The 24,220-nt window shown below is 36.5% G+C and overlaps 1 protein-coding gene across 4 annotated transcripts; it reads left to right on the forward strand.

The window, feature by feature from the left end:
- Positions 1 to 3,821: 3,821 nt before the first annotated feature.
- On the forward strand, positions 3,822 to 18,398 carry CEP15 (centrosomal protein 15). Of its 4 annotated transcripts, XM_014793440.2 has the most exons (5): positions 3,822 to 4,545; positions 5,168 to 5,251; positions 6,675 to 6,798; positions 15,997 to 16,071; positions 17,990 to 18,398. In XM_014793440.2, the coding sequence occupies exons 2-5, from the start codon at positions 5,199 to 5,201 to the stop codon at positions 18,122 to 18,124; spliced, it is 387 nt and encodes a 128-aa protein (XP_014648926.1). In that variant the 5' UTR covers positions 3,822 to 4,545; positions 5,168 to 5,198; the 3' UTR covers positions 18,125 to 18,398. The 4 variants fall into 4 exon arrangements, with proteins under 4 accessions (XP_014648926.1, XP_087287403.1, XP_087287401.1 ...); XM_087431277.1 differs by lacking the exon at positions 15,997 to 16,071; XM_087431275.1 differs by lacking the exons at positions 15,997 to 16,071; positions 17,990 to 18,398 and adding an exon at positions 15,057 to 15,990.
- Positions 18,399 to 24,220: the final 5,822 nt, after the last annotated feature.

Here is a 24,220-nt window from a genome sequence, read left to right on the forward strand (position 1 = left end):
GAGACAAGACTGCAAAAAAAAATGCCTTTATAAATTGTACACACCTGGAAGAGTGTCAGTGTAAGAAAGGATTGTGTGAGCTTTAAGTTACTGAAATTTGGGAAGTAAAAAAGTATACATATTTAGTATGTATACAACATACAAATGATTTGCTAAGAATTATTATGTGTGCTTTCAAATTTGATTGAATTGAAATTCAATCCTTTCTCAAGTGAATTTTAGAACTAGTGACGTTTTTAATTTGCTCTCCCAAGAAGGAAAAGGCATATGCAAATTCTCATTGGAAATCGCTAGGATGGAGCATAGTTTTATCAGCATGACCTTGTCCTCTCAGCCAAGAAAGTCTACACTGTAGGCACCAGCTGTGATAATGATTTCTCTATCGCAGAGTTCTATCTGATTTGGACATACATTGATAGCTGCTTCATTGACAAAAGATCCTAAAGAGGTATCTGGTTATAAATTCTCTCTGGTCAAAACCCATCAAGGGCAATTTAAAGCATTTCAGATACATTTTGAGTATAGAATATTTTTCCATAGTAAAATGAACAATGTACAACTATAGAAAAAGGTAAAATTCTAATAATTTTATTTCAAAGTGAAGAAAAGCAGAAATACAGGTGATTGAACCCACTTTACCCAATTTCATCTGGGATTTCCTGAAACAGGAAGAAAAATGAACTCCATTTCAGGCACGAGTTCTTTACTTTCTTAGTATTTGTCAACCCAGAGTAAACCCAAAAGAAGTCTAAAAAGATTGCCTCTATATAAACTATAACAGAATTTACTGTTAGTAATTTGGAGTCTTTGAAAAAGTCAAGGATTCTCCAGCTCTTTTAATTATGTCTTACTCTTTTAAGCTTGTCCTTCCTTTTATATCCTCAAGTCTTCCTTTTCTGTACTCATTTCTATTCTCTACTTACCAGTTTCCCTTGCTCCAATACCTCCTTCTCTTTATTACTGTAAAGGCTTTATTTTCAAACTCTCTGGCACCAAAAATGAAATCCTCAAAATTGGGGAAAATGAGAACACATTCCTTTCAATGCTTCCTTTCCACCGGCCCTCACCGTAGATGTATTCTCATGCACACACTTCTGAGCATGCTGCTTCCTTCACTTAGAAGACTTTATGCCACACTCTCCTGCCACCTGATAACACCCAATTACAAAAACAGACCTCCAAATGCCACCCAGTTTTCAAATTTCACCTCGGTCCTCCAAAATGCCATCTAGACCATTCCAGCTCATAGTGCTCTCTCCTTTCTTCCCTAGCACCCTCATAATCTGCATGTTACTTTTTAATTACACATTCTAAATGTAACATACATAATTACTTGGACCACTAAAATCAAAACAAGCTGGAGTTCATTTACGAGCAGTGTGATCTTAAGTCATTTCTCTAAGCCTGTTTTCTCAACCATAAAAATATGGATAGTAAGAGTTTAGCACCCTTGCTTATAGGGTTGTTATCAGGACTAGATGAGATAATTCCTGCAAAGTGCCTAGTACAGAATGAGCTCTCAATGAGCTTTTTGTGTACACCTTAAGAGCTCAGCCAGATTCTAGGATTTTGAGGGCAGAGGCTACATCTTAGAGATGTTTAATAAACACATGTCTACAGAATTTATAATGAAAGGACACAATGCTTTCTAAATAATGAGGCTAAGGGGACAATTTTAGCACACTAGTGCACAGAAGTAGAGTTTAGGAAATAACTTCACATTTACAGAATGCCCCATTATGGGCCAGATGTTACTTAGTAGGTTGCAATAATTTGCATGGTATACTGTGAATACTCACTCCAGAAAGTACCCAAACTTATCTAATAAATACAGAACCTGTATACTAATAGATAGACTGTGCAATCTATCTCAGCCAGGTGTCTCAACAGAAAGGATCAACTGTGGGCTGTGTCGTGAGGAGGGGAGCTATCACGGCAGATGTTTAAGTAGAGAGTAAGTACTTTTATGGGATGCTATAAAATAAATTATTACAGTCCATCTAGATAACCTCTAAGGATCTGTGAAGTATTCCTGATTACCGTTCTCCTAAAAACTGCAAGAAAATTTCCAAGGTATTCCTTGGGTCACTGCTAAGGCAGACAATGACCTAAAAAAGCCAGGTTCAAAGTTAAAAGAGCTGGATTTGTCCCACTGCGTCACTAGGCAAACGTACACAAAACAAGGAGGTGAGAAAAATTTAAGCAACATATAAATGCTTTAATGTGCAGTCTCTCAGTTCTATATTTCATGCAACCCATTACCAACTTAAGAAAAATCCTTATTTATAAACTTAGATAAACAAGAATGCCTTGTAACATAGAGCAAAAGCTGTATTTCAGTCCTAAAACACAGGACCATTCAAGGGTCTATTTTTCATCTTTACTAAGTAAGGCTGTGGAACAGCTAAATCAAAGTTCCTATCAACTGAAGACAGACAGACCTCTCTTACATTATGATGGACTCTCAATTGGGGAATTATTTCATCTATTTAGTCAAAAATATTTGCTGAGCACCTATATGTCAGGCAGTTCTAGTTGCTGAGGATACAGCAGCAAATAAGAGACAAAAATACCTGTTCTTAGGATGTTCAGATTCTAGTAGGGGGTGCACTGGTAAACAAATGAACGAATGATTATAAAACACGTGGGATGGTGCTGCGTCTTGGAGAAGAATCAAGCAGGAGGAGAACAGAGGGAAAAGAGGTGGAGTGGCCATCTTACACCGGAGGGTCAGAGAATAGCCTTTGAGGAAGTAGCATAGAAAGAAGAGGAATTGAGTCTACGGAAGTATCTGGGGAAGGGGCTTTCCAAGCAAAGGAAACATGAAGTGCCACAGTCCCCAAGCAGGAGCTAAGTTTTACGAAGATATTCTGGGAGGAAAAAATAAAGACACCTGGATTGGAGTCCTAGCTCTCTGCCCTTTACCAACTCAGTAATCTTTAGAAAGAAAACCACTTGACCTCCCCTGAACCTCGGTTTCTTCCTCTGTAATTAAGGATAGTACCACGTACCTCACAAAGTTATTTCAAGGGGAGAAAAGGATGTTTAAGAACGCCCTTCACAGCACTAAGGGATTACTCCCAAGTGTGTGTCCCGAGGGCTGTGGGAAATTTAAACAAGGCTCTGCTGGCTTCAAGTTAACGACCTAAATAAACGACCAAGCTCGTTTCCTCGTCTGTCAATGGGGATAACGGTTCCTATCTCATCCAGCGTCGTGGGGACTCCATGAATGAGACAGATCATCCACCGAAATACGGCGACGGACACACAAACTCCTCAGGGCGTGAACGACCGAGATTATCGTCCCCCTGGGAGGGCGAACGACAAGCGGCAGGGGCTTCGCTCCTCTGCTCGGCACGGGACGCCCAGGGTGAAGCTCTTTGAAGCAAAGTGCTCTTACTGCCTGTAAAGTCCATTGAAACACTTTCGACTACTTGGAAGAATTTTTCCCCACTCGCCCATTCTACTGTGACATTCTGGTTTCACTCCCTGAAGCCTTTTGAACACATTCAGGTCCCATTTTAAAAGGCCTTGAAATTGCGCTACTATCAAACAGAGTTTCCCCAAGGTTCATAATGACTATTTCAGAGCACTCTCCCCTCAGGGCTGCAGCGCCTCACTAACCTTTTCGCGCCAGAGGCCCGCCTTTTATAACGTGATGACGTCATCTCGTCGCGCATGCGCCAGGATGATGGCGTGACCACGCCCAGGCCTGCGCTGAGACCCGGCGTCCGCACAGTTGCCTGCTCCTTTCCGGAAGAGGTCGGTGTGAGGCTTGGTGAGCGAACTCCCACCGCCTGACGGCCTGCCCGCGGGTGGGTGCCCTGACTGTCCGAGGGCGGCGCAGGTGCCTGCAGGACCAGTGGGGAGGATGTTGTTAGGGGAAGAGCTGGGGTGATGAGGAAAGTTCAGGAGTCCTTTGGGCGTAAGCGGGAGTTGGGGTGGTTGGAGGGCTGATAACTCTGAGACGGTGCGGATCTTCGGTTCGGAAGGCAGAATTTGTCTTGAAGTTTGTCTGAAGTACTGATGGTGGGCGTAACAGAAGAGAAGTTACCATGGACTAACTTTCTGGGATTTCCTTGGCGCTGCACTTGAAACTGGGAGGAAGGCGGCGAGGACTGGCCTGCAGTGATCTTAGTGGGAAGCATCTGTAACTAGACCCTTGCGGGCGAGCCTGCGAGTGATTGCTGTCCGCGGTGCTGAAGACGAGCCTGTGGCGCCTTGAGGAGGAAACCCGATGAGGGCAGGGCGCTGTTTGTTTCCCTTGGCTGGGCTCAGCGCCCTACGCTCAAACGTGTGTGCTGAAGGAAGAGCTCAGTCTTTCTATGGGCGCTGGACACTCAGCAGACAGTCAGTGTTTCATTTCATAAAATTTAGGGAAGTCAGTACTTCATTCCAGGGAGGAATTTCGTTCCTGTTTTTCCTCTCCCTTAGCGCAGGCATCTTCAGCTTTTGCACCCAACCAGATGCTTTGCCTTCAGGCTCCAAGCCTTCAAAGCACATCACTAGACCTCAGTCTGTATTGGTCCAGGCTCTTCAGCCAAGGTGAGCTTGCTCATGTGCCACGAAAATGGGCTTTCCTGAACTCTCTAAATGAGAGTCCTGAGTAGCCAGGGTAAGGTGAAGGGACCAATTGTGTTTTTCCCCACAGTTATACATGAAAAACACTTTCCTATTTGGAAAAAAGATGGTAGAACTGGGCAGTCTTCCAAGAAAGGAAAGACCATGAGTTTCCAGTTGGTTCTCATACTTGTTTGCCTTTCTGTCTATGTGTGTGTGCACATGCATGAGGGATGGCATTCCTGCGATGAATTTTACAGAGTTGATTTTTTTCTTGCTGTTGATTCAATAAAATGTTTACTAGTCTTAGTACCAGCTGCTTGTTTGTTTTGAATTCTGATTAAGGTTAAACTTTGAGAAAAAAGAGAGGAAAATGTGAAATATGTTGAGTTTACCTGATTCATGGTGTTCTTGGATGCATCAGGCATATGAAAGACTATTCATCGTAAATAAAAATGTTTTTAAACGCATTCTTTTATACATTATTATATCTCAAATTTTATTTTTCTCTTCTGTGATAACTAATGGGTTGAGGTACTAAAATGATCAAATGTTTCAAAGCTGAGGATATGTGGTAGAAGTAACTTTAAATGTTTTCATTATCTAGCAGAAAGCTTAGAAGGCAGCTTTGACTAAAAATGACTTCCCTGTTCGCTCAAGAAATTCGCCTTTCTAAAAGACATGAAGAAATGTAAGTTTTTTAAAAAGGCTAATCTAAAATGTATACATTGTACTGGCTTTACTAGTGAAACATTGTGTGCACAGTAAGACTTAAAAATCTGAAAGTGTGTCATTTTAATTTTCTGACATTTGAGAGATTTGGTGTTAGGGAATGTCATTGTCTTAAGAATAACAACAATTAAAAGGTGTAATTTTATTTCCATAGATTTTTACTTTTTATTACTAATATCTAGATTAATTCATCCTTAGTCTCACCCTTTCTGGGCAGCACACTGATATTCACTGGACTTCTTTAAGCCTCTTACCCAGGGCTGGCTTCTTGGGTATGTGACCTGTGCCGTGACAGGCCCGGCAACTGGTTTAAGGCTCTAATGTTGCTGTCTTGAAATTCCTAATACTTTTCTAACAAGGGGCCCCATTTTCATTTTGCACTGGGCCCTGCAAATTATATAGCCAGTCCTGCACATATATTTAGTATTAACTCTTCTCCACCTCTGTCTGTGGGCTCTCATGTTTTCCTTTTCTTTAATTAATTACCAGGCCCTCTTCCTTGGCCTTCTAAGATATTTTCCTTACAAAAATGACTGTTCAAATACCTCAGTTGTAGTTCTACCCTCAAGGACAGCCCTATGAAACATAGTTTCTTAGGAATCTCCACAACTATTTGGGAAATATTTAGACTGTTATATATACCACTTATGTATTTTTTATCATCTGACATGTTTTCTTATTAATCATTTAAGAGGGCCAAAAACTTATAAAGTGAGCATTTGACCAGTGAGAAACTTTTAAAATATATTATGTATAACGAAGTAGTTTGATAATTTACTTACAATTTTTTACGTCTTTCTTCAATTACTGTTTTATCTTGTTGTGAGTATGCATACATACACACAGCCTCTCACTCATATACAGAGCCATCATCTTTCTCTTGGGAAAAGAAGAAAAAAATATTTTTATTGCTTCTTCAAACATATGGAAGTTTAGCACAATTCTAAATGTGTAACATGAGATTCAGGGGTATTGAAGTGTTAAGCAGAAGGTTTCGTATAGCAAGTTATATCGATGTATGTGTGTGGGGAGGTATATATAAGTATGTGTACAAAGGGATATATATTGCAGTTTGCATTTTCACCAAAAATTAAAACATCTTTTCAACACTCTAAAATAATTTTAAAAGACCAGAGAGGCTAAAAAACCCAAAGCATGTACTTATGGTATTTAACTTAATAAAAATAAAAATAATTTTACCCAGATTTAAGATTTATTGAACTACCTAAGGTTTTCACTGTCTTATTAATTGATATAGTAATTGGCTTTCAAAATAGGTTGAACTTGAAGTGAGGTGCAATTAAGAAATGAATTTTTTATATTGGTCAAGCAATAAAATGTTTCCTATTTTAAAAACTTTATATAATCTTCATTTTTTCTAGAGTATCACAAAGATTAATGTTACTTCAACAAATGGAGAATAAATTTGGAGATCAAAACAAGGAAAAGGCTTCTCAGATGCAAGCAGCTGAGACTGCTTTTAAAAGGAACCTTAGTCTTTTAAAGGTAAGTTTCCATGACTTGAGTATAAAGGTGTTTCCCACCTTTGCAAAAAGGTTTTAAGTGAATTTCACTATTTTGATTTATAATTTCTTTTTTAGAGTAATAAAAGAATTAATGAAGCACCATCTATTTTTTAAACCCATGCTAGTTGCATAAGTAGCATATGGATTCTCATTTTCAAAATGAAAAAAATCGAAGTTTGCTTAAGCTAAATGTTTTTCATCAACCAGAAAATCAAAGACTACAGAAGGAATTTTAAGGTCACCTTTGTGCAAGAAGTAATAAATACAAGATGTAGCTTTCCATCTTCGGTCTTCTTTCATTTGTAGGGAGATCCTGAAACACCATAAAGTACCTATAATGTATTTAGATCCAACTCAAAACTATTTAACATCATAAAAACAAGAACAATTTGATTTTACCCTACTGAGGCCACAGTCAACACACAGAATTCTCGTCTAAGATAACAGATTTTCCAGATCTCTTTTGATGGTGATGGAGGAGGTGGTCAAAATGTGTATTGCGCAGGGCCTCACCATTTGGCCAATGTGCCCATTTGGAGTAAAATCATATGTCTAACATTTTTGGCTGCTTGCTATACTTTGCTTCCAGAATTGTATGGCTTCATCCATAATTAAAACCCTAAAGTTTGCTTCCATTCAAGCTTCCAAGAGATCCTATGACTAAAACATTTGGTAGTAAGGCGATATTATTTAAGTTATAAAGCAGTGTTTTCAGTTTTTTATTGTTAAATATTTTCATCGATAGGCATAATATAGTTATCTTCTATCTTCACTAGAGGATAAAGGAAGAGGGAAATTCAGTTATCTTCTCAGCTTCTGGCAGTTTGATCCACAGTAATTTAAGTCACAGCCATAGTGCTACCAAAGCATTCTATATTGCCATATGTCTTACTTGCCCAATGGTGTTTGCAATATTTATTTTTAAATGGAAATATATAGGATAATCTAGAATTTGCTGTGAAAAGTCAGGAAAACTAAATTAGAAGGCTTGAAGGCTTGATTGCTCCTTACCTGCAGCAAGTGCAGCTAATAATTGGTTTTCAAGTGTTTTCCTTTTAATGAGCAAGTATTTGATGAATGCCCAGAGGGTCCTTAGTATTGAGCTAGTTCTAGGCAGAAAATGGGGACCAAAAAATAAGTATAAATCAGAGTTCTTTACATCAAGTGGCTAACAGGCTTAGTTGATGACATAGGGTTGTCACAGACAAAATATGAGACCCTATATGGTCAATATTAAATTATGTGGAATACTTAGCATAATAAAGAATCTTTTAGAGCTAGAATATTCTAAGAGGTCTGAAAGAGGAAGCTAAGCTGGAGCTGTGTTTGAATAGGCAGAAGGCAAGACATTTCATTGGATTCTTACAAAAGAGCCAAGACCAGAAGAATGAGTGGCCCTATTAATGTTCATGGGACCCTGAGCTAACTAGCTTGGAAAGTCAAGGGAAACAAGGTTGGAAATGAATTGTGAGACCAAATGAAGAAGTTGAGACTTGATATGTAGAGATAATATAGTACTGAAAGTGTTTGAGCAAAACAAAAATAGAGACTTATATAAGAAATGTATTGTGGGGGCCGGCCCAGTGGCTTAGCAGTTAAGTGCCCTCCGCTACTGGCAGCCGGGGTTCGGATCCCAGGTGCGCACAGATGCACCACTTGTCTGGCCATGCTGAGGCGGCATCCCACATACAGCAACTAGAAGGATATGCAACTATGACATACAACTATCCACTGGGGCTTTGGGGAGAAAAAGGGAAAAAAAAGGAGGAGGATTGGCAACAGATGTTAGCTTAGGGCTGGTCTTCTTCAGCAAAATGAGGAGGATTGGCATGGATGTTAGCTCAGGGCTGATCTTCCTCAAAAAAAAAAAAAAAAAAAAAAAGAAACGTATGGATATTTAAGAAAGATTCCTTTGCTATTTAGATGCAAAGTGATTGCAAGAATGGAGAGAATGGATTTAAGGAGAATAGCTAAGAAATCACTGTCACATCTAGAAAGAAGATAATGAACCTAGTTTCATAGTCATTAGAAACCAGTTTGGTATGGTGTTTTTTCCCTTGATTATAAAGTAATATATTCTCACTGTAAAAAACTTGAAAGAGCAAAGAAGATGAAATAGCGTGTCTTCTATATCATCCCACCCATCTAGAAAGCAATGTATTTTTGTATATTTCCTTTCAGTCTTTTAATAAACATTTATTGAGCACCTATTACAACCCAGATACAGTGCCTGCTGTTAGAGATACAGTCTCTTCCCTGTTTTTTTAATATACTTTGAATAATTGTATATGCAATTTTTTTATCCCGCTTTCCCTCGTAGTATTTTTTTCAAACTTTGGAAGTAATTTTAATGGCTGTACCATAGAAGTTATTGTGAAAGTAAAATAAACAGGACTTGATTACCGAATTTTGAGTTGGGAGAGACTTCAAAAAACATATAGATTCGATTAGATTCTCATCTAAAGGTTTTCAGTTTTTTTTTTTTTGAGCATAAAAACTTTTTTCAAAGATATAAAATAGATAAAAGTGGACCTGCTTTGGCCCAAAGCCCAACCCATTCAGCCCATCCTTGCCTGCCCTGCTGTGGCTCTCAGGAACTGTGAAAACCACTGATCTGGCTAATCTTGTAATTTAGAGATGAGGAAATCATAAGGAACTACTCCTAATACCCCCTGTCAAGAACAGATTAAGTTACATTAGGATATGGACTTAAGGACAAAGCACACATTACAAAGAGTTTCATTAAAACTTAGAAGCATTCCTATAAAGATAGTAACAAAATAAGGATGACCTCTGTCACCATTGTTATTTGACCTTATTTAGATGTTCTGACCAATATAATGAACACTAAGGGGAATCAGCTTTAACTTTTGTAAAGGAAGATATAACACTAGCATTTAAAAATGATACAGTTACATAATTAGAAAAGCCAGAATTGTTTTAAAACTAGTATATTATTAGTTGAGTAAAATTAATGGATAAAAAGTAAACATACAAAATTCAATAGCAATCCTATATATACAGCTAGAAAATATGAGAGATCACGCTCATGTTAACAATGAAAGTATAAAATATTTGGGAATGCTCTTAACAAGGGATATGCATGATTGGTATAAAGACAATTATTGCACTTCAATGGGAGATTTAAGAGAAAACTTAAATGGAGACATGTGCCTTAATCCTTACTGAGCAAGCTATTATTTTTCTAAAATCAGTTGTCACAAAGTTGTTTTCAGAATTAATGAAATTCCAACAAAATTGCACCAAACCCAACAAAATTTCTCTAAATGCATTTGGAAAAATAAATTAGCAAGAATATCAGAGAATGTTTTTAAAAGAGGAGCAATAAGGAAGAGACTAATCCCTCAAAGATCCAAACATATTAGTAAAAGAATGGATATGAATGTAAGTAGTGAAGAAAACTCACAGTGAGGGTTTAGTCAGTAAATATCACAAAAGATAGTGGACTTTGAAAACAGGCTGAGTGATTTTTCCTGTTAGGATTAATAAAATGAAATTTATCTGCCTTTTAAAAACAAACATAATTGGAATGGATTTGGAAGAGAAAGAGGATTTTGTTTCTATAAATACTTCCATTATATAAACTGTCATCTCTCCCACCTTTCCTCCCACAAAATTTAGTTTAACCTAAAAAGGCAGTTTTGTGGTAAAGAACGTCATCTCATCAGGAAGATGGACAAACACTCCAGAGTGAGGAAGACTGGGATGGTGCTAGAGCAGATTCGAGATGCAGTGAGTGCTTCCACTGAGGCGGGTCCTGGAAGCCTTCATGGGTCAGCTGGTAGTTAGAGCCTTCAACAAACTACCCAGCATGGCCAGTGACTTACAGGACCACGTCTCTCCTCTTTCCTCCTCACGTTTCTCACTTTCTCCATTCAGTGAAGAATAAGTTTAATGAATGCTTAAGCATTCCTTGTACCAGTGACCTTGGATCTCACGCATTAGTATCTTATTTTTTTCTTTCCAAGAAATTGCCCCTCCAGCAGATTAAAAGATTAAACCCAGCCCAGCCATAGCTGGGTTCACTATATATATTTGTAGGGAGACGTATCTTGCTGGATTGGGAGGGAGGTGCGTGTGTAGGCGGGGGGAAAGCAAGAGATCTCAGTACATGACTTTTTGTGCTCATATTTTGCCTTCCTAATCATGAGTCAACTCATCTACAGAGGCTGCTGAATCCTACCACGGAGTAACATTTACACCATCATCCACACTGGAAACTTGTTTTTTAACTGTAAAGAAAAATTTAAAACCCATGTGGAAGAGGGAATAAAAGAATGCACTTCCTTGTGCTTATCACCCAGATTCAATAATTATCAAAGCGCCGTCAATCTTCTTTCATCTATACTCCTCACCCCCACCTCCAGCCCCTCAGATTATTTTGAAGCTAATCTTCAGACATTGCATTGTTTCATCTGTAAATATTTCAGTATATATCTCTATATATTTCAGTGTTTATCACTAAAAGATAAAGACTATTTTAAGCAAAATCACAATATTATCAACCTAAGAAATTAACAATAATTCTTCAAATATCCAATCAGGATTCAAATTTCCCTGATTAACTTATAAACATGTTTTTTTTTTTTTTTACATTTATTTGAATCAAGATCTAAATAAATTACAACTTGTAATTGATTGATAGGTCTCTTAAATCTGTGTAAGTCCTTCCTGCCCTTTATGTTTTCCCTTTTAATTTATTTGTTGAAGGAATTGGGTCATTTGTCTTACAGTTTCCTACGGTCTGAATATTGCCAATTACATTGCTGAAGTATCATTTAGTATGTTTCCTGTTATTCCTATAAATTGATAGATCTAAGTGGTGCTGTGCAACAGAAATACAATGTGAGCCACATATATAATTTTAAATTTTCTAATAACCATTCTTAATAAAGTCAAAAGAAACAGATTAAATAAAATGTTATTAAAATTGATTTCAAACATATAAAATATTATTTAAAATGTAATTGCTATAAAAAGTTAGTAAATATATTCTTTTTTCTTACTAAGCCTTCAGAATTCAGTGTGTATTTTACATGTACAGCACATCTTAATTCAGACTTGTCACATCTCAAGCGCTCAGCAGCCACATGAGGCTGATAGACACTGCATTAACAGCGCAGATCTAGAGGCCTGATCAGATTCAGGTTCAATGTTTTGAGGAAGAACACGTTAAATGGCTGGTTGTCTCTCTTTTTGGAATGTTAGCAGTCATTGATGGTCACTGCCTAGATATATTCGTTAGGGGTTGCAAAGAGTGATATTTAAATTCTTTATTCCTTTGCATTCAATTGCTGATTATTTATATGAACAGAAGCTTCCCCTTGTCAATTATTTGGTTACACTGAAGTACATTTCATATAGGAAAAAGCATGATGAATGCTTCATTCTTTTCTGTATTTAATTTTCAAAATAATAAAGATTGTTTCTCTAGTATCCTCCGAAAGTGACCAATTAGATGTTGTTGGTTTTTTCTTTTTAAATATGTCTGGGATTTGAAATATTTCAATCCATTTCCATTTTTATTTCTGTTGATGCTCAAATTGTCACATTTTTATGAAGTGAGAGCCTCTTCAAGTTAGCTCCTGAATGCTTTTGACATGATCTTAACTGCCTTTGATAGTTTCTTTTCTTTCTGGTATTGACATCTTCCAGGCTCATCATGTGCATTTGCTGCCCAGACCTGGAATTGCCCATTGCCCCAAGAAGCCTTGGATCCTTTTGGCAGGAAATATATTTAGAGGCCTCAATCTGGGCACTAGGGGGTGTTTATTACAACTTTTTTTGTAAAGATAAAATGCATCAAGAGTTCATATCAATAATTCCAGTTGAATTACAAGATTGCAAGACTTTTAAAATCATCACTCTTTTACCTCTAACTTCTTTTTCTCCAACCAAAAATCTCAGTTCCCAAAAAATTTTCCAACAGCAACATAACTCTTATTTACTTTATCCTGTAATACAGACAGCACTACCACCAACCATATGGTTACTGAGAATGGTTTTCAGTAAGATATTTTTTACAATTCTTTTTGTCCTTAAGGTATATTCCACTAGGGATGCTCAGTCAAAATACTGTGTTCTAAGACCACTTGATGTACTTCTTCTCCATGTGGTTATGCCACCAACTAGATTTCTTTTTTTTTTGGTGAGGAAGATTGGCCCTGAGCTAACATCTATTGCCAATCTTCCTCTTTTTGCTTGAGGAAGATTGTCCCCGAGCTAACGTCTGTGCCAATCTTCCTCTATTTATCTTTTGTATGGGGGATGTGACCGCAGCATGGCTTGACAAGTGGTTGTGTAGGTCCGCACCTGGGATCCGAACCTGTGAACCCCAGGTCACTAAAGTGGAGCACGTGAACCTAACCACAGCGCCACCGGGCCGGCCCCAATTTGTTTCATTTGGTTTTCAGTTATTAGGGATTGCTTGTTCGTTTGTACTATAACCACATAAAATCTTAAATGGTCTAGGGGCAAATCTGTAAAACAAGATAACAAGGTATAGTCAGGTACATCTAGCCTCTCTTCCTTTGCTCTTTTTCTTTCTCTACTCCTTTGGGTACCTTTTTTTTTTTTTTTAAGTTTTTGGTTTATACTCAGGAAACTTTGACAGCTATTTAATGAATGTATTCATTTAATGAATATTTAAGTACCTAGTACATACCCTGCACTTTGTTAAATTCTCAGATGCTTAAAGGTTGTATGGGACATAATCTTTACCTTCTGGAAGCATATAGTCAAAGAGAAGGTTCTTATATGAAAGTGTTAGGATACAACCTGCTATAGAAGGCTGCGGTCAAATTAAAGAGATTTTTCAGTCAAGCTAAGAACTTCATACTTCATCCTCTGTGTAGTAGTTATCAGTTATTTTTTTTAACTCTAGGTAAGGACATATTTAAAGTAGTTTTTTAGAAAAACGAGTCAATTCCATGTTAGGTATGGATTGAAGTAAAATGAGATATAGTCTAGGCAGGAGTCCCAGTAAGTATTCAGTAAGTATTTGTTGCGTGAATAATAAGGCCACAGCATTGGGAATGACATGGAAAAGCTAGAGGAGACATCCTGAAGGAACAATCTATGAAGCTTTGAACTTTTAAATGGCAGGGAATAGGAAGAGGTGAAGATAGAGGATACAGCATAAGTCTCTGGGGGAGTAGAATTCCCACTACTATACATTCAGTAGGAAGAAGATGAGTTTAGTTTTATTAGATTGAGAAATAAGGGCTAGGAAGAAAAGTTATCCATCCTTCTATATTAACAGTTGAAGCTAGATAAGAGACAATCTTGGAGGGAGAAAAAGTAAAAAGATGAGGACAGACGTCACAAATCTTAAGAAAGCCCACACTTAGGATTAAGGAGAGAAAAAGGAGCCAGCTAAGGAGAAAGAGAAGTAGGAGTCGGAGAGGTAAGCAAAACAGCTAAGAAAGTGAAATCTCACTTAAGGAAGAGGTTCTCTGGAGGGGTGATAATCCCTTGTTGAAATGCTGCAGAGATGACAGTCAAGTTACTAACCATAGGCCTGCCTTACCAGGCCACGTATCCCTACTTGTGTCTGCTCATTTGTTTGCAAATCTGTTCTACAAGAGATATTCAGTAATCTTTATTTTCTGGTCTTTAAGAAAAATGTTTATAATTTTGTCTACAGGTGCTAGTGGACCTAGATCTACCATAAATGATGACTTTAAAACTATTCTTAGAATAACAGTATAGTAGGGGTTGTGATTTTATTCTGTTTGTTTGATTTATAAAAGTGAAAAATAATTTTTCCAGGACCTTGTAAAATCTCAGTGTAATCACAGAAGAGTTAGTCTTCTCTATGTGTTGTAGCGTTGGCATCAAAAGCTCTTGAGCCTGCGTCTTAGCTGTAAACTTCTGGGATGGGATAGACATCCTAATAGATGGACTTTTTATCCCTAAATTCATGTTTTTCCCCTTCAAATCACCTTCCTCTAGACAGCAGGTGCTTTAATGGTTGTGCAACTTTGGGGAGTCCCTTTAGGGAATTTCCTGTTTTTCCCTTTTACATTTCACACCCATTCCTTGCTCCCGCCGCTACCATCTGCTATCTCTTTTCTCCTGTTCAGCATTGGCTTCTTCACACCCCACTCCCACGCCCTTTTCCATCTCTCTCCGTCTGTGCAACAGCCCTGTACTTAAGATTGCTCCAGTGCTTGTACATGGCTCAGAGAACTTTCTCTTTTCTATCAATTCACTAAGCTAAAAGGAGAGACAAAATCTACATGGCCTTCAACCAAGGCCTCTGTGAACTTGACAAACATAAGCAAGCACAAGACCACAGAGGTGCTGATTTGGGGAGCATTTATTAAAGAGGGCTCAACTGTTCCAGTAACAACTTGGCGAGTCCTACATTTCCGGGCATGTACGTCATGCATGTATCAAGGTAAAATCTTTACCAGGATATGAATTAAGTTTAATTACCCTTGTGTTCCTACGATCATAAGGGAAAATACACACATCTACAAGTTAAACTACAAATTAAAGCACAGTGTTTGAATGCCATCAGCTGAATGATACACTACCTAGCAATAAACTTGCATCGAGATTACCTTAGAAATCAAGTACTAAAAATCGAGATAGTATATAGTGGAAAAGTTCTTGTTACAAAGTGCTGAGGTACCTCATTGACCTTCTTTTAAATATGTGAAGTATTTGCATATGTATAGAATTTAAAATGGAATACTGAACAAATGAAATGTGTGTCATGAATATACCATACCATTTGCATGATCTGGACAGACTTGAACTCTTCACTTTTAAGGTTACCACATTGTGGGTCTGAGTATCTTACTGTTTTTAGTATGTGAATATTTGACTATTTTATCTATGTGGCTGTTTTTAATGATTATAGAGCCAAGTCAGTGGTCTGAGCAGTTTTAGAAGTTCTTTTTGCAAGAATTACTGGCATTTACTATTTAAAATGACAAGGCAGGATTTAGGAATACCCTCCTCCTTTTATTTAAAATAAAAAACACTGCATTCTCTATTTGAAACTGGTTAATTAAGCAATGATCAGTTCGAACTGTGTATCCAGAGAAGAGTTGATGTGAGGGGTTTGGGATATAGATGTTGCTATTACAGTGCCATTTGTGTGTTATGTAAATACATTTTGTTTTAAAAATGCTGGTATCTGCTGAAGGATATAGAAGCAGCAGAAAAGTCTCTGCAGACCCGGATTCACCCACCTCCACCGCCTGAGGTGGCTTCTCTTGAGGTGAGAATCTTAAAGAACAAATGTAAAAGAAGAGACCCTATTCTGCTAGTAATGCATTGTAAATTAACTAGTGGTTATATGTGTGTATTTCCCAGATTTATTTATTCAGTAAAATAAACAAGATGTGTCTGCTTGATCTTTGTATGTCCACAGTGCCATGCTTTGTATGTAGTAGGTATTTGATAAATTTTTTTTTAATCAAGATACTTATCAAGTGAAAATTTTATAAGGATACTGTGTCTTTTCACCTAGTCACTTAGAGACAACTGATCCTGTTAAACCATAGCAGACAATATGCACTCAATCTCAAGATGACAGCATGCCTAACCAAAGAGCTTTACCTGTTGGCTGATGTTAGAAGTAACAGTTCTGTCCCTCACCAAAAAGTCCACCAACACAATTTAAATGCATATTATCATGCAGTCTAGTGTGGCTTTTGTCTGTTTTATTTTGCTCAGTTCAAGAACAGATTGGGAAGATGGCAAAAATAAACCATATTTGGCATATGAATGTATTTGTGATGAAAGGGAATTTACTACATATAGAATAGTTTGATTTATATTTTTAATGACCTTTTTCAAATACAGTTTTGCTTGCTGCCTAATCAGGGATGTGAATAGACTCAAAATTAAAGGCTGAGAATTTGCCCCTCTATTTTCTGTGTCATCTAGAGTAATAAGAAGAGGCAGTGGTCAAGGGTAGAAAAAACTCTGGTACAAAGTTGTGCCTTGGGCATGTCTTTTTCTTTGTTGAATTCTCCAATATCTTACTCTGGCCCGTACAGGGCCCACACAATAGGGGTTAATCCAGCCGTGAATGGTGGAGAAACTCCCAACCACAGGCCTCGGTTGGTATTTTTCTTAGCTAGTCTTGCACAGCAGGATGACCTTTATTTTAAGTATGTCAGGCTGTTTCTCAGACCACATGCATAGATGTATAGATATGCAGAATCCTTCACCATTTTCAACTTTCAGAACCCCAGTACGTTTTTTAGTGCTCAGAGTGAATAATTATGTGTTCTTAATGCCATCTAACTTTTTGGCTGAATTTCCCAAAATGAGATTGAATAGTGATGATCTAATATGAAATGCCCTCCTATGACACAGAGCGTTTGGCAGTTACTCTTCTTCGGCATCCTTAGGGCAGTCACCCAAGAAACCATCAAAGCTCGTAGACACGGTATGGTGATGTTGCATGAGCTTCTGTAGCTTATAGACTGCTACAGTCAGGCCAGTAATACAGCATCTCAACTTCCAAGATACTTGAATTAAAAATGGTTACATGATATTATTTTCTCATTATACAAAAAAAAATTGGGAAGAAATTACAATTTGTCACATCAAGTGCTCTTTTAAAAGATATAGTGGATGCATAAATTTAATATTTTCCCCCATACAATTAAGGGGTCAATTCACTTGAATCCTATACTATAACCCACTAGTTATATTTCAGTTCCTGATCTCATCCCAGGTCAAATCTTTTAATGTTAATTCTAAAGCAGTTGTTCATGTTTAGTCACTTCTTTGTAATAATTTTAGTATTGGTAACTATTTGGTATGGGATTTGGAATATTAAACAAAAACACTTAATGATTGTGTAGCCATAAATGATATTACTGGTAATAATCACAAGGTTGGCCACAAGAGGGCGTGTAAAATCACAATAAAATTCTAAAACCTGTAATTCTGCCAGGCTCTGGTTTTACTGAGAAATTTGAAAATTAACACTAGTAAGTAGCCAGATTTTTTTTCTAAAATTAACATAAAATATTCTGTAGAGGAAGTACATTCTACATATATGTGTGTGTGTGTGTACACGCACACACACACTTAAGTGCATAAACATTTAGACTATTATAAAGAGCCAAGTTCAATTGCTTGATATGCTTTTTTACTTTTGGATGTTGTTTTTTTTCCAGACTCTTTACTGGGCATCAGTAGAAGAATATATTCCCAAATGGGAACAGTTTCTTTTAGAAAGAGCACCATATCCTATTGGTGTTGAAAATCAAAATGAAGCAGAAAATAACATTCAAAATGAGGCGCAGCGATAACTTCTTCACACACTATTTCAAAAAACGTGTTTAGTAAAGCTGAGTATTAAAGAATTTGCAGGTTATTGCAGGAACTTGAGGAATCGAATATGTTCATGACATATGAACCTCTTCAATGACATGAAGATGTGAGAATCTACTGGCAAGTCTCAGGTTATCACTTAGAGACCTACTACTATTTCAGTGTCATGAATTTGCTTTCTACCAAACCCCATGAAAGTGTTAAAAACTAATATTGAAAGGAGGACTGTTTATTAAATAAGTTGCTAAATGAGTGTTGTGTGTGTTGTTTTAAAAAATCATTTGCAGTCATTCTCGTCTAAACAGTGAATACTGGTTGTTAGTTCTGATTTTACATTTTCTAGAACCTTTACTTGTCAGTTATTTTATTATGGGGATGAAGCACAGGATCAAAGTGGTTGTTTGCTCACTATTATAGTTTATTTTAGCAAATGAAAAGACAGTGACACTTAACTGCTTTAGTATAATAATATTTATCAGAAAATAGATTCATAGGATTTTGTCCTTAATAGATAATCAAACCCCTAAAAGTTCTAGAGAAAAGAACTGAACTATAAAGCATTCAGTAAGTTTCAGGAGGGCTTAGACTTGGTTCTGAAAAAGGACACCTATTAGAGCTGGGAATGGTTATTGGATTTTGACTTGGTTATTTAAAGATCGCCAACCCTGTGAATGCAAATAACTCCTCTCTAATCTTTTCATCTTTAAACTTGCCCTTCCCTCTCCCTTCTATTTCTGAAACAACTGTCAGTCAGAAAGCTTTGGGTCACAACCCTAAACAATTTTGAGATTCCTCAGTCCACCACTGCTTGAGCACTCAAAAAAAATTATAATTTTTCTAATTATAGAGGCAGTTCCTACTAGTAAAGGGAGTCTATGCCACCTTACAGTTAAAGATTTTAAATTTCAAACTGGTTTGTGTTTTTAAAAGAAGACAATAGGACAAGCTAACAAAAAACAAAAAACAAAAACCTATATTGAAACGTCCATTGTGCTGGTAAGTTGCCTTAAACTACCATCTTGGAAATATCCTGTTGAGTGGGTGTTGGTGTGGGTAACAATAACGTTGTTTTCATAATATACTCTGGCAGATTAGCACACTTCTCTACAGTGTTAACAGTTGTAATTAAGGAATAAACAGCACAGAGTGTCAGTCCGATGACAATTTCATCTATAGTGTCACAATACAAAATGTCACAAAATATTAGAACTGTTATATAACTATAAAAAGTATCGGCTTAAAAGCTGAAAGCCCTTTAAAAAGGAAGACAGAGAAAGGAAGAAAAAAGAAAACTGGCATAGAGACCAGAACAATTTTATACCTTCTCAAGAACGTTCTGTCATGAAAATAAATTGATAGTTTTTTTTCCTGTTCCATTGCAGTTTGGTTTCTAGCCATCCAGTTGATTTAGCAGGAGAATGCAGGGCTTTTTAGCAGCTTTGAATTGGTAAACAGATTTAGATGTAGTAGAAAGGAACATGAGGAAGTTTTTTTTTTTTTTTTTTTTAACATCCAATCTTTCCCAGCATATGCACATAAGAAGGTGAATGAAGCAATGTGAAACTTATTTCTCTTTAGTCAAGTGAAAAAAAGGCTAAACATTTGTTGAGATGGTAAAATATTGTGTCAAGCAAGTAGGCACATTCCAAAATTAAACAGTGGTTGATACGTTAACGTCCTCAACTATTTGAGCGTACACTTCCTTTGAGTTCTGTAAATTAAATCACCAGTAGGTTAGATTAAAATACAAAATGAATAGCAATTTAACCATCTCAGAAAAGGTTCAGGTTTTTTCTCCCCTAAATTGACTAACTTGCTAAATAGTTTTTTAAAAAAGAGCCTAAGTTTAATAGACTCTGGGTTATGTTTTAGGGCAGAAGAGAAGGTATTTCCAGGCTTCAACTATATCAGTTCCCCCATTTCTTGTTAATACCTCAAAAACTCCCAGAAACGACTTTATTCCTGGCCCCCCAAGGGCTTTACCCCCTCCCCTCCTTGTAGACTGTAACAGATTGCACCACATGGTGTATGTTTAAAAAAATAATTCCCATAGGGACCTGGGTACCCCATTAAAGGGCTTTATATTCCTCATGGCAAATTAGCTTTACATAGGAATTTCCAAATATTGTTTCCTGTAAGGAGGAAATACCATATCTAACATATATTCTATTCACAATTTGTAGGAATCAGACAAGGAAAAAGAAATGTCATCTACTCCTACATCTATACCTTTTCCTCCCTAATTCAGTGCCCTTATCATAGCTACACTGTACCTACTATTCATGAAAACTATAAATTTCTATTTTTCTTTTTTTAGAGTAATGGGATGTTCAAAATAAAGATCAGTTCAAGAATTTGTTTCCACACCCTTTCTTGGATTGTTGCAAATGCATAAATATTCAAAGCTCCTTTTCTGCTGAAACACTTCTAGTATATGAAATTATTAAACTATAAAGGCTTTAAAATTCCAAAAAACAAATTTTACTAAGTACTAAGGAAAAAGCCCAATATTCTGGAAACCAGACAGCTGGTCTTTCCCATGTGTAGGCAGCAGCGTGAACGAAAGTGAAGTCAAACGGCCCCACTGTTTCCTCTGCGTTACATACAAGGTGTTTTAACTAGTCAGCTTAAGACTTCCACGATAGTAGTCTTTCACTTTCTTTACAATTTTGTCTTCTCTGCCTCACCCTCCCTTTCCATCAAAAATAATAAGGTAGCTATGTGAGTATATTTATTTTTGAATCAATATTTAACTTATTTGGAGATTATTTTGTCACTTCTGAGATACCTGGAGACTGGCCAGAGGTGAGGTGGGGAGGGACTATGTGAAAAACCAGGGTTTGCAATCACCAATTTTAAACAAGAGGAAGATACTGAGCTTTAAACCCACTGTCAGGTGGGTTTCAGTGTGTAAAATTTAATGCACAAGGCCATGAATTTGGCTTATCTACAAAATAATTTTTTTGCTTTTCCTTCCTTAGTCTATTAATTTGTCTTTTTACACTAGGCCGATTCACACCCTTTTATTATTTTTTTAAAATAAAGTTTTAAATCTCCCTAAAGAGTTTTTTCCCTCTCTTTTCAAGAATTGCCCAAACATAATAGCTACATGGCTCAAAACACTCTTGATTTCAGTAGTCTATTTGGACCTCTTCCACTTTAATTAGGATACTAAATTTTTTTAAGAATTGCTGACCAAAATCTCTTCAGAGAAGGTAATAACTGGTGAGTTCAAATAGGAAAAAAATTCTGTGGAAATATGGAGACGGGGAAGAGGAGACAAATTACTTTGAGAAAGCCTCAAGTTGACACAAGGGAGGGTGGTCTCTCTCTCTCTTTCTCTCTCTCTCGTGGTGTTTTTGTTTGTTTCTCTTATAATTTAGAAGTTAATTTGTCTACATAGGAAATTTGATTCCCTATTACTAATAAAAGAACGTTTAGAGTTTTCTGGGACAAACATGGGACCTGTCAAACTTGAGCAATTAAGGAGAGGATTGATTTGTGGATTTGACACCTGGCATTGTGATCACCCTTTCTAAATGGAACTGAGATTATATCCTTACTAAAATCCAAGAAAAGGAAAATGACTCCAACAAAGACAGACGCTAAAAAAATGCTTCCGGACATCATCTTACCTCTCAGAGTCAAGTTTCCCTGCTTACAAAAATAAAAAAAGACCTGGTCTCCTACATTGTAATGTTTTAAAGTTCTTGCTATTTTAAAAACTCTAATTTGTGTCTCAGACAAAGACAGAGACTGAGACTGCTAAAGTAGTATCTAGATTGACCACAATACAAATCAACAAATAGTTGCACAGAGGAACTAATGAAGTGTTCTTATTTTAGAAAGTGATGATTTGTTTCTTTTTGATGATAATTGGGTCATTTAACCTTCACTGTTAAGGTCAAAGGATTTTTTATTATTCCTTCCTAAATCTAGGTTATCAACATAGAAATTTTTCTGATGTTTTACACAATACCACATTGGGACAATACAGTCAAATTAGAAGGAGACAAAATTGCATTTATATATTTTGTCTACTCTATCTTCTTTCATCTCTCAATACAAACACAATTATTTTTCATACCTTGTCTCCAACCACTTATAAGGTCTATAACACTTATAAACATTTCCTTATACTAGAATGCTCTACCTCAGGAAAACAAATACTGAGCTATTCAAAAGAAGAACCTAGAGCCTTTTAAAATGATATCCAGTAAGCATAGAGGTGGATAACGTTTGAATACCATTCATTAATTTATTCAACAGATCTTATTGACTGTCATTAGCAAGCACAGTTCTAAGCATGAAGAATACAGCAATTAAAAAAACAGCCAAAAAGAATCCATGTCCTCATGGAATTTACATTCTGGAGGGGGTGGTGAGTGGAAGGGGTCGAAGGTAGTGATAAATAAACAAAAGAAATAATAATAATATATTAAATGGTGATGAGGTCTAATATAGTATGAACATCTAAAATGTCTTCTCAATGGAAGAAAATGAAGCAGATTTCATCGTTTCTCAGAAAATATGATTAGAACAGAGAAACCTTTTTGTTCCCCTATTCAAAGATCTTGAGTTGCGGTTTTCCAGTGAAGCAACATTTCCATTGCTACTAATTTGGAAATTGTGTAAGCTTAATGGATAGGTTTACGAAAAAGAATGCAAAAAAAAAAAAATCCTCCCTACTTCAATAGGTATTTGTATATCAGTGTTCATAGCAGCATTATTCACGATAGCTAAAAGGTGAAAATAACCCAAATGTCCTCTGCCAGTTGAAGGAATAAACAAAATGAGGTATACAAAAAAAAAAGGAGAGATAGCTATACTTATGTCAGACAAAATAGACTTTAAGCCAAAAACAGTAACAAAAGACAAAGAAGGGCATTATATAACGATAAAGGGGTCCATTCATCAAAAAGATATAACAATCATAAATATATATGCACCCAACACCAGAGCAGCTCAATATATTAAGCAAATACTAACACATCTGAAGGGAGAAATAGACAACCACACAGTAATAATAGGGAACTTCAATACCCCACTTTCAGCAATGAATAGATCATCCAGACAGAAAATTAACAAGGAAACATTGGACCTGAACTATACATTAGACCAATGGACCCATACATTAGACCAAAAGGACCTAATAGACATTTATAGAACATTCCATCCAACAGCAGAATACACATTCTTCTCAAGGGCACATGGAATATTCTCCAGGATAAATCATATGATAGGCCATAAAACAAGTCTTAACAAATTTAAGAAGACTTAATTCAAACCAAGTATCTCTTCCCACCACAATAGAATGAAACTAGAAATCGACAAAAAGAGGAAAGCTGGATGACAAGATTGTGGAAACTAAGCAACACACTCCTGAACAACAAATGGGCCAAAGAATAAATCAATGGGGACATGGAAAAATATCTCAAAACAAATGAAAATGAAAACACCACACCCAAATTCATGAGATGCTGCAAAAGCAGTTCTTAGAGGGACGTTTATGGCAATGAATGCATATATTAAGAAAATAGAAAGATCTCAAATAAATAATCTAACTTTATACTTCAAAGAACTAGAAAAAGAACACTGAGCACAAAGTTAGCAGAAAGAAGGAAATAACAAAGATCAGAGCAGAAATAAATAAAATAGAGACAAGAAAAACAATAGAAAAGATCAACAAAACTAAGCTGGCTTTTTGAAAAGATAAACAAAATTGACAAGCCATTAGCTAGACTAACTAAGAAAAAAAACCAGAAGACTCAAATAAAATAAGACATGAGAGAGGAGACATTACAACTGATGCTACAGAAATACATAGGATTATAAGAGACTACTATGAACAATTATATGCCAATAAGTTGGATAACCTGGAAGAAATGGATAAATTCATAGAAACTATAACCTATCAAGATTAAATCATGAAGAAATAGAAAATCTGAACAGACCCAACATGAGTAAGGAATTGAATCAGTAATCAAAAACTTTCCAACAAAGGAAAGCCCACTCAAAGAAGAATTAACATCCATCCTTCTCAAACTCTTCCAAAAAATCTAAGAGGAGGGAAC

The sequence above is a fragment of the Ceratotherium simum genome, chromosome 5 (genome assembly GCF_057802395.1).
Source record: "Ceratotherium simum simum isolate JZ-2026a chromosome 5, ASM5780239v1, whole genome shotgun sequence".
Classification (NCBI taxonomy): Eukaryota; Metazoa; Chordata; class Mammalia; order Perissodactyla; family Rhinocerotidae; genus Ceratotherium; species Ceratotherium simum.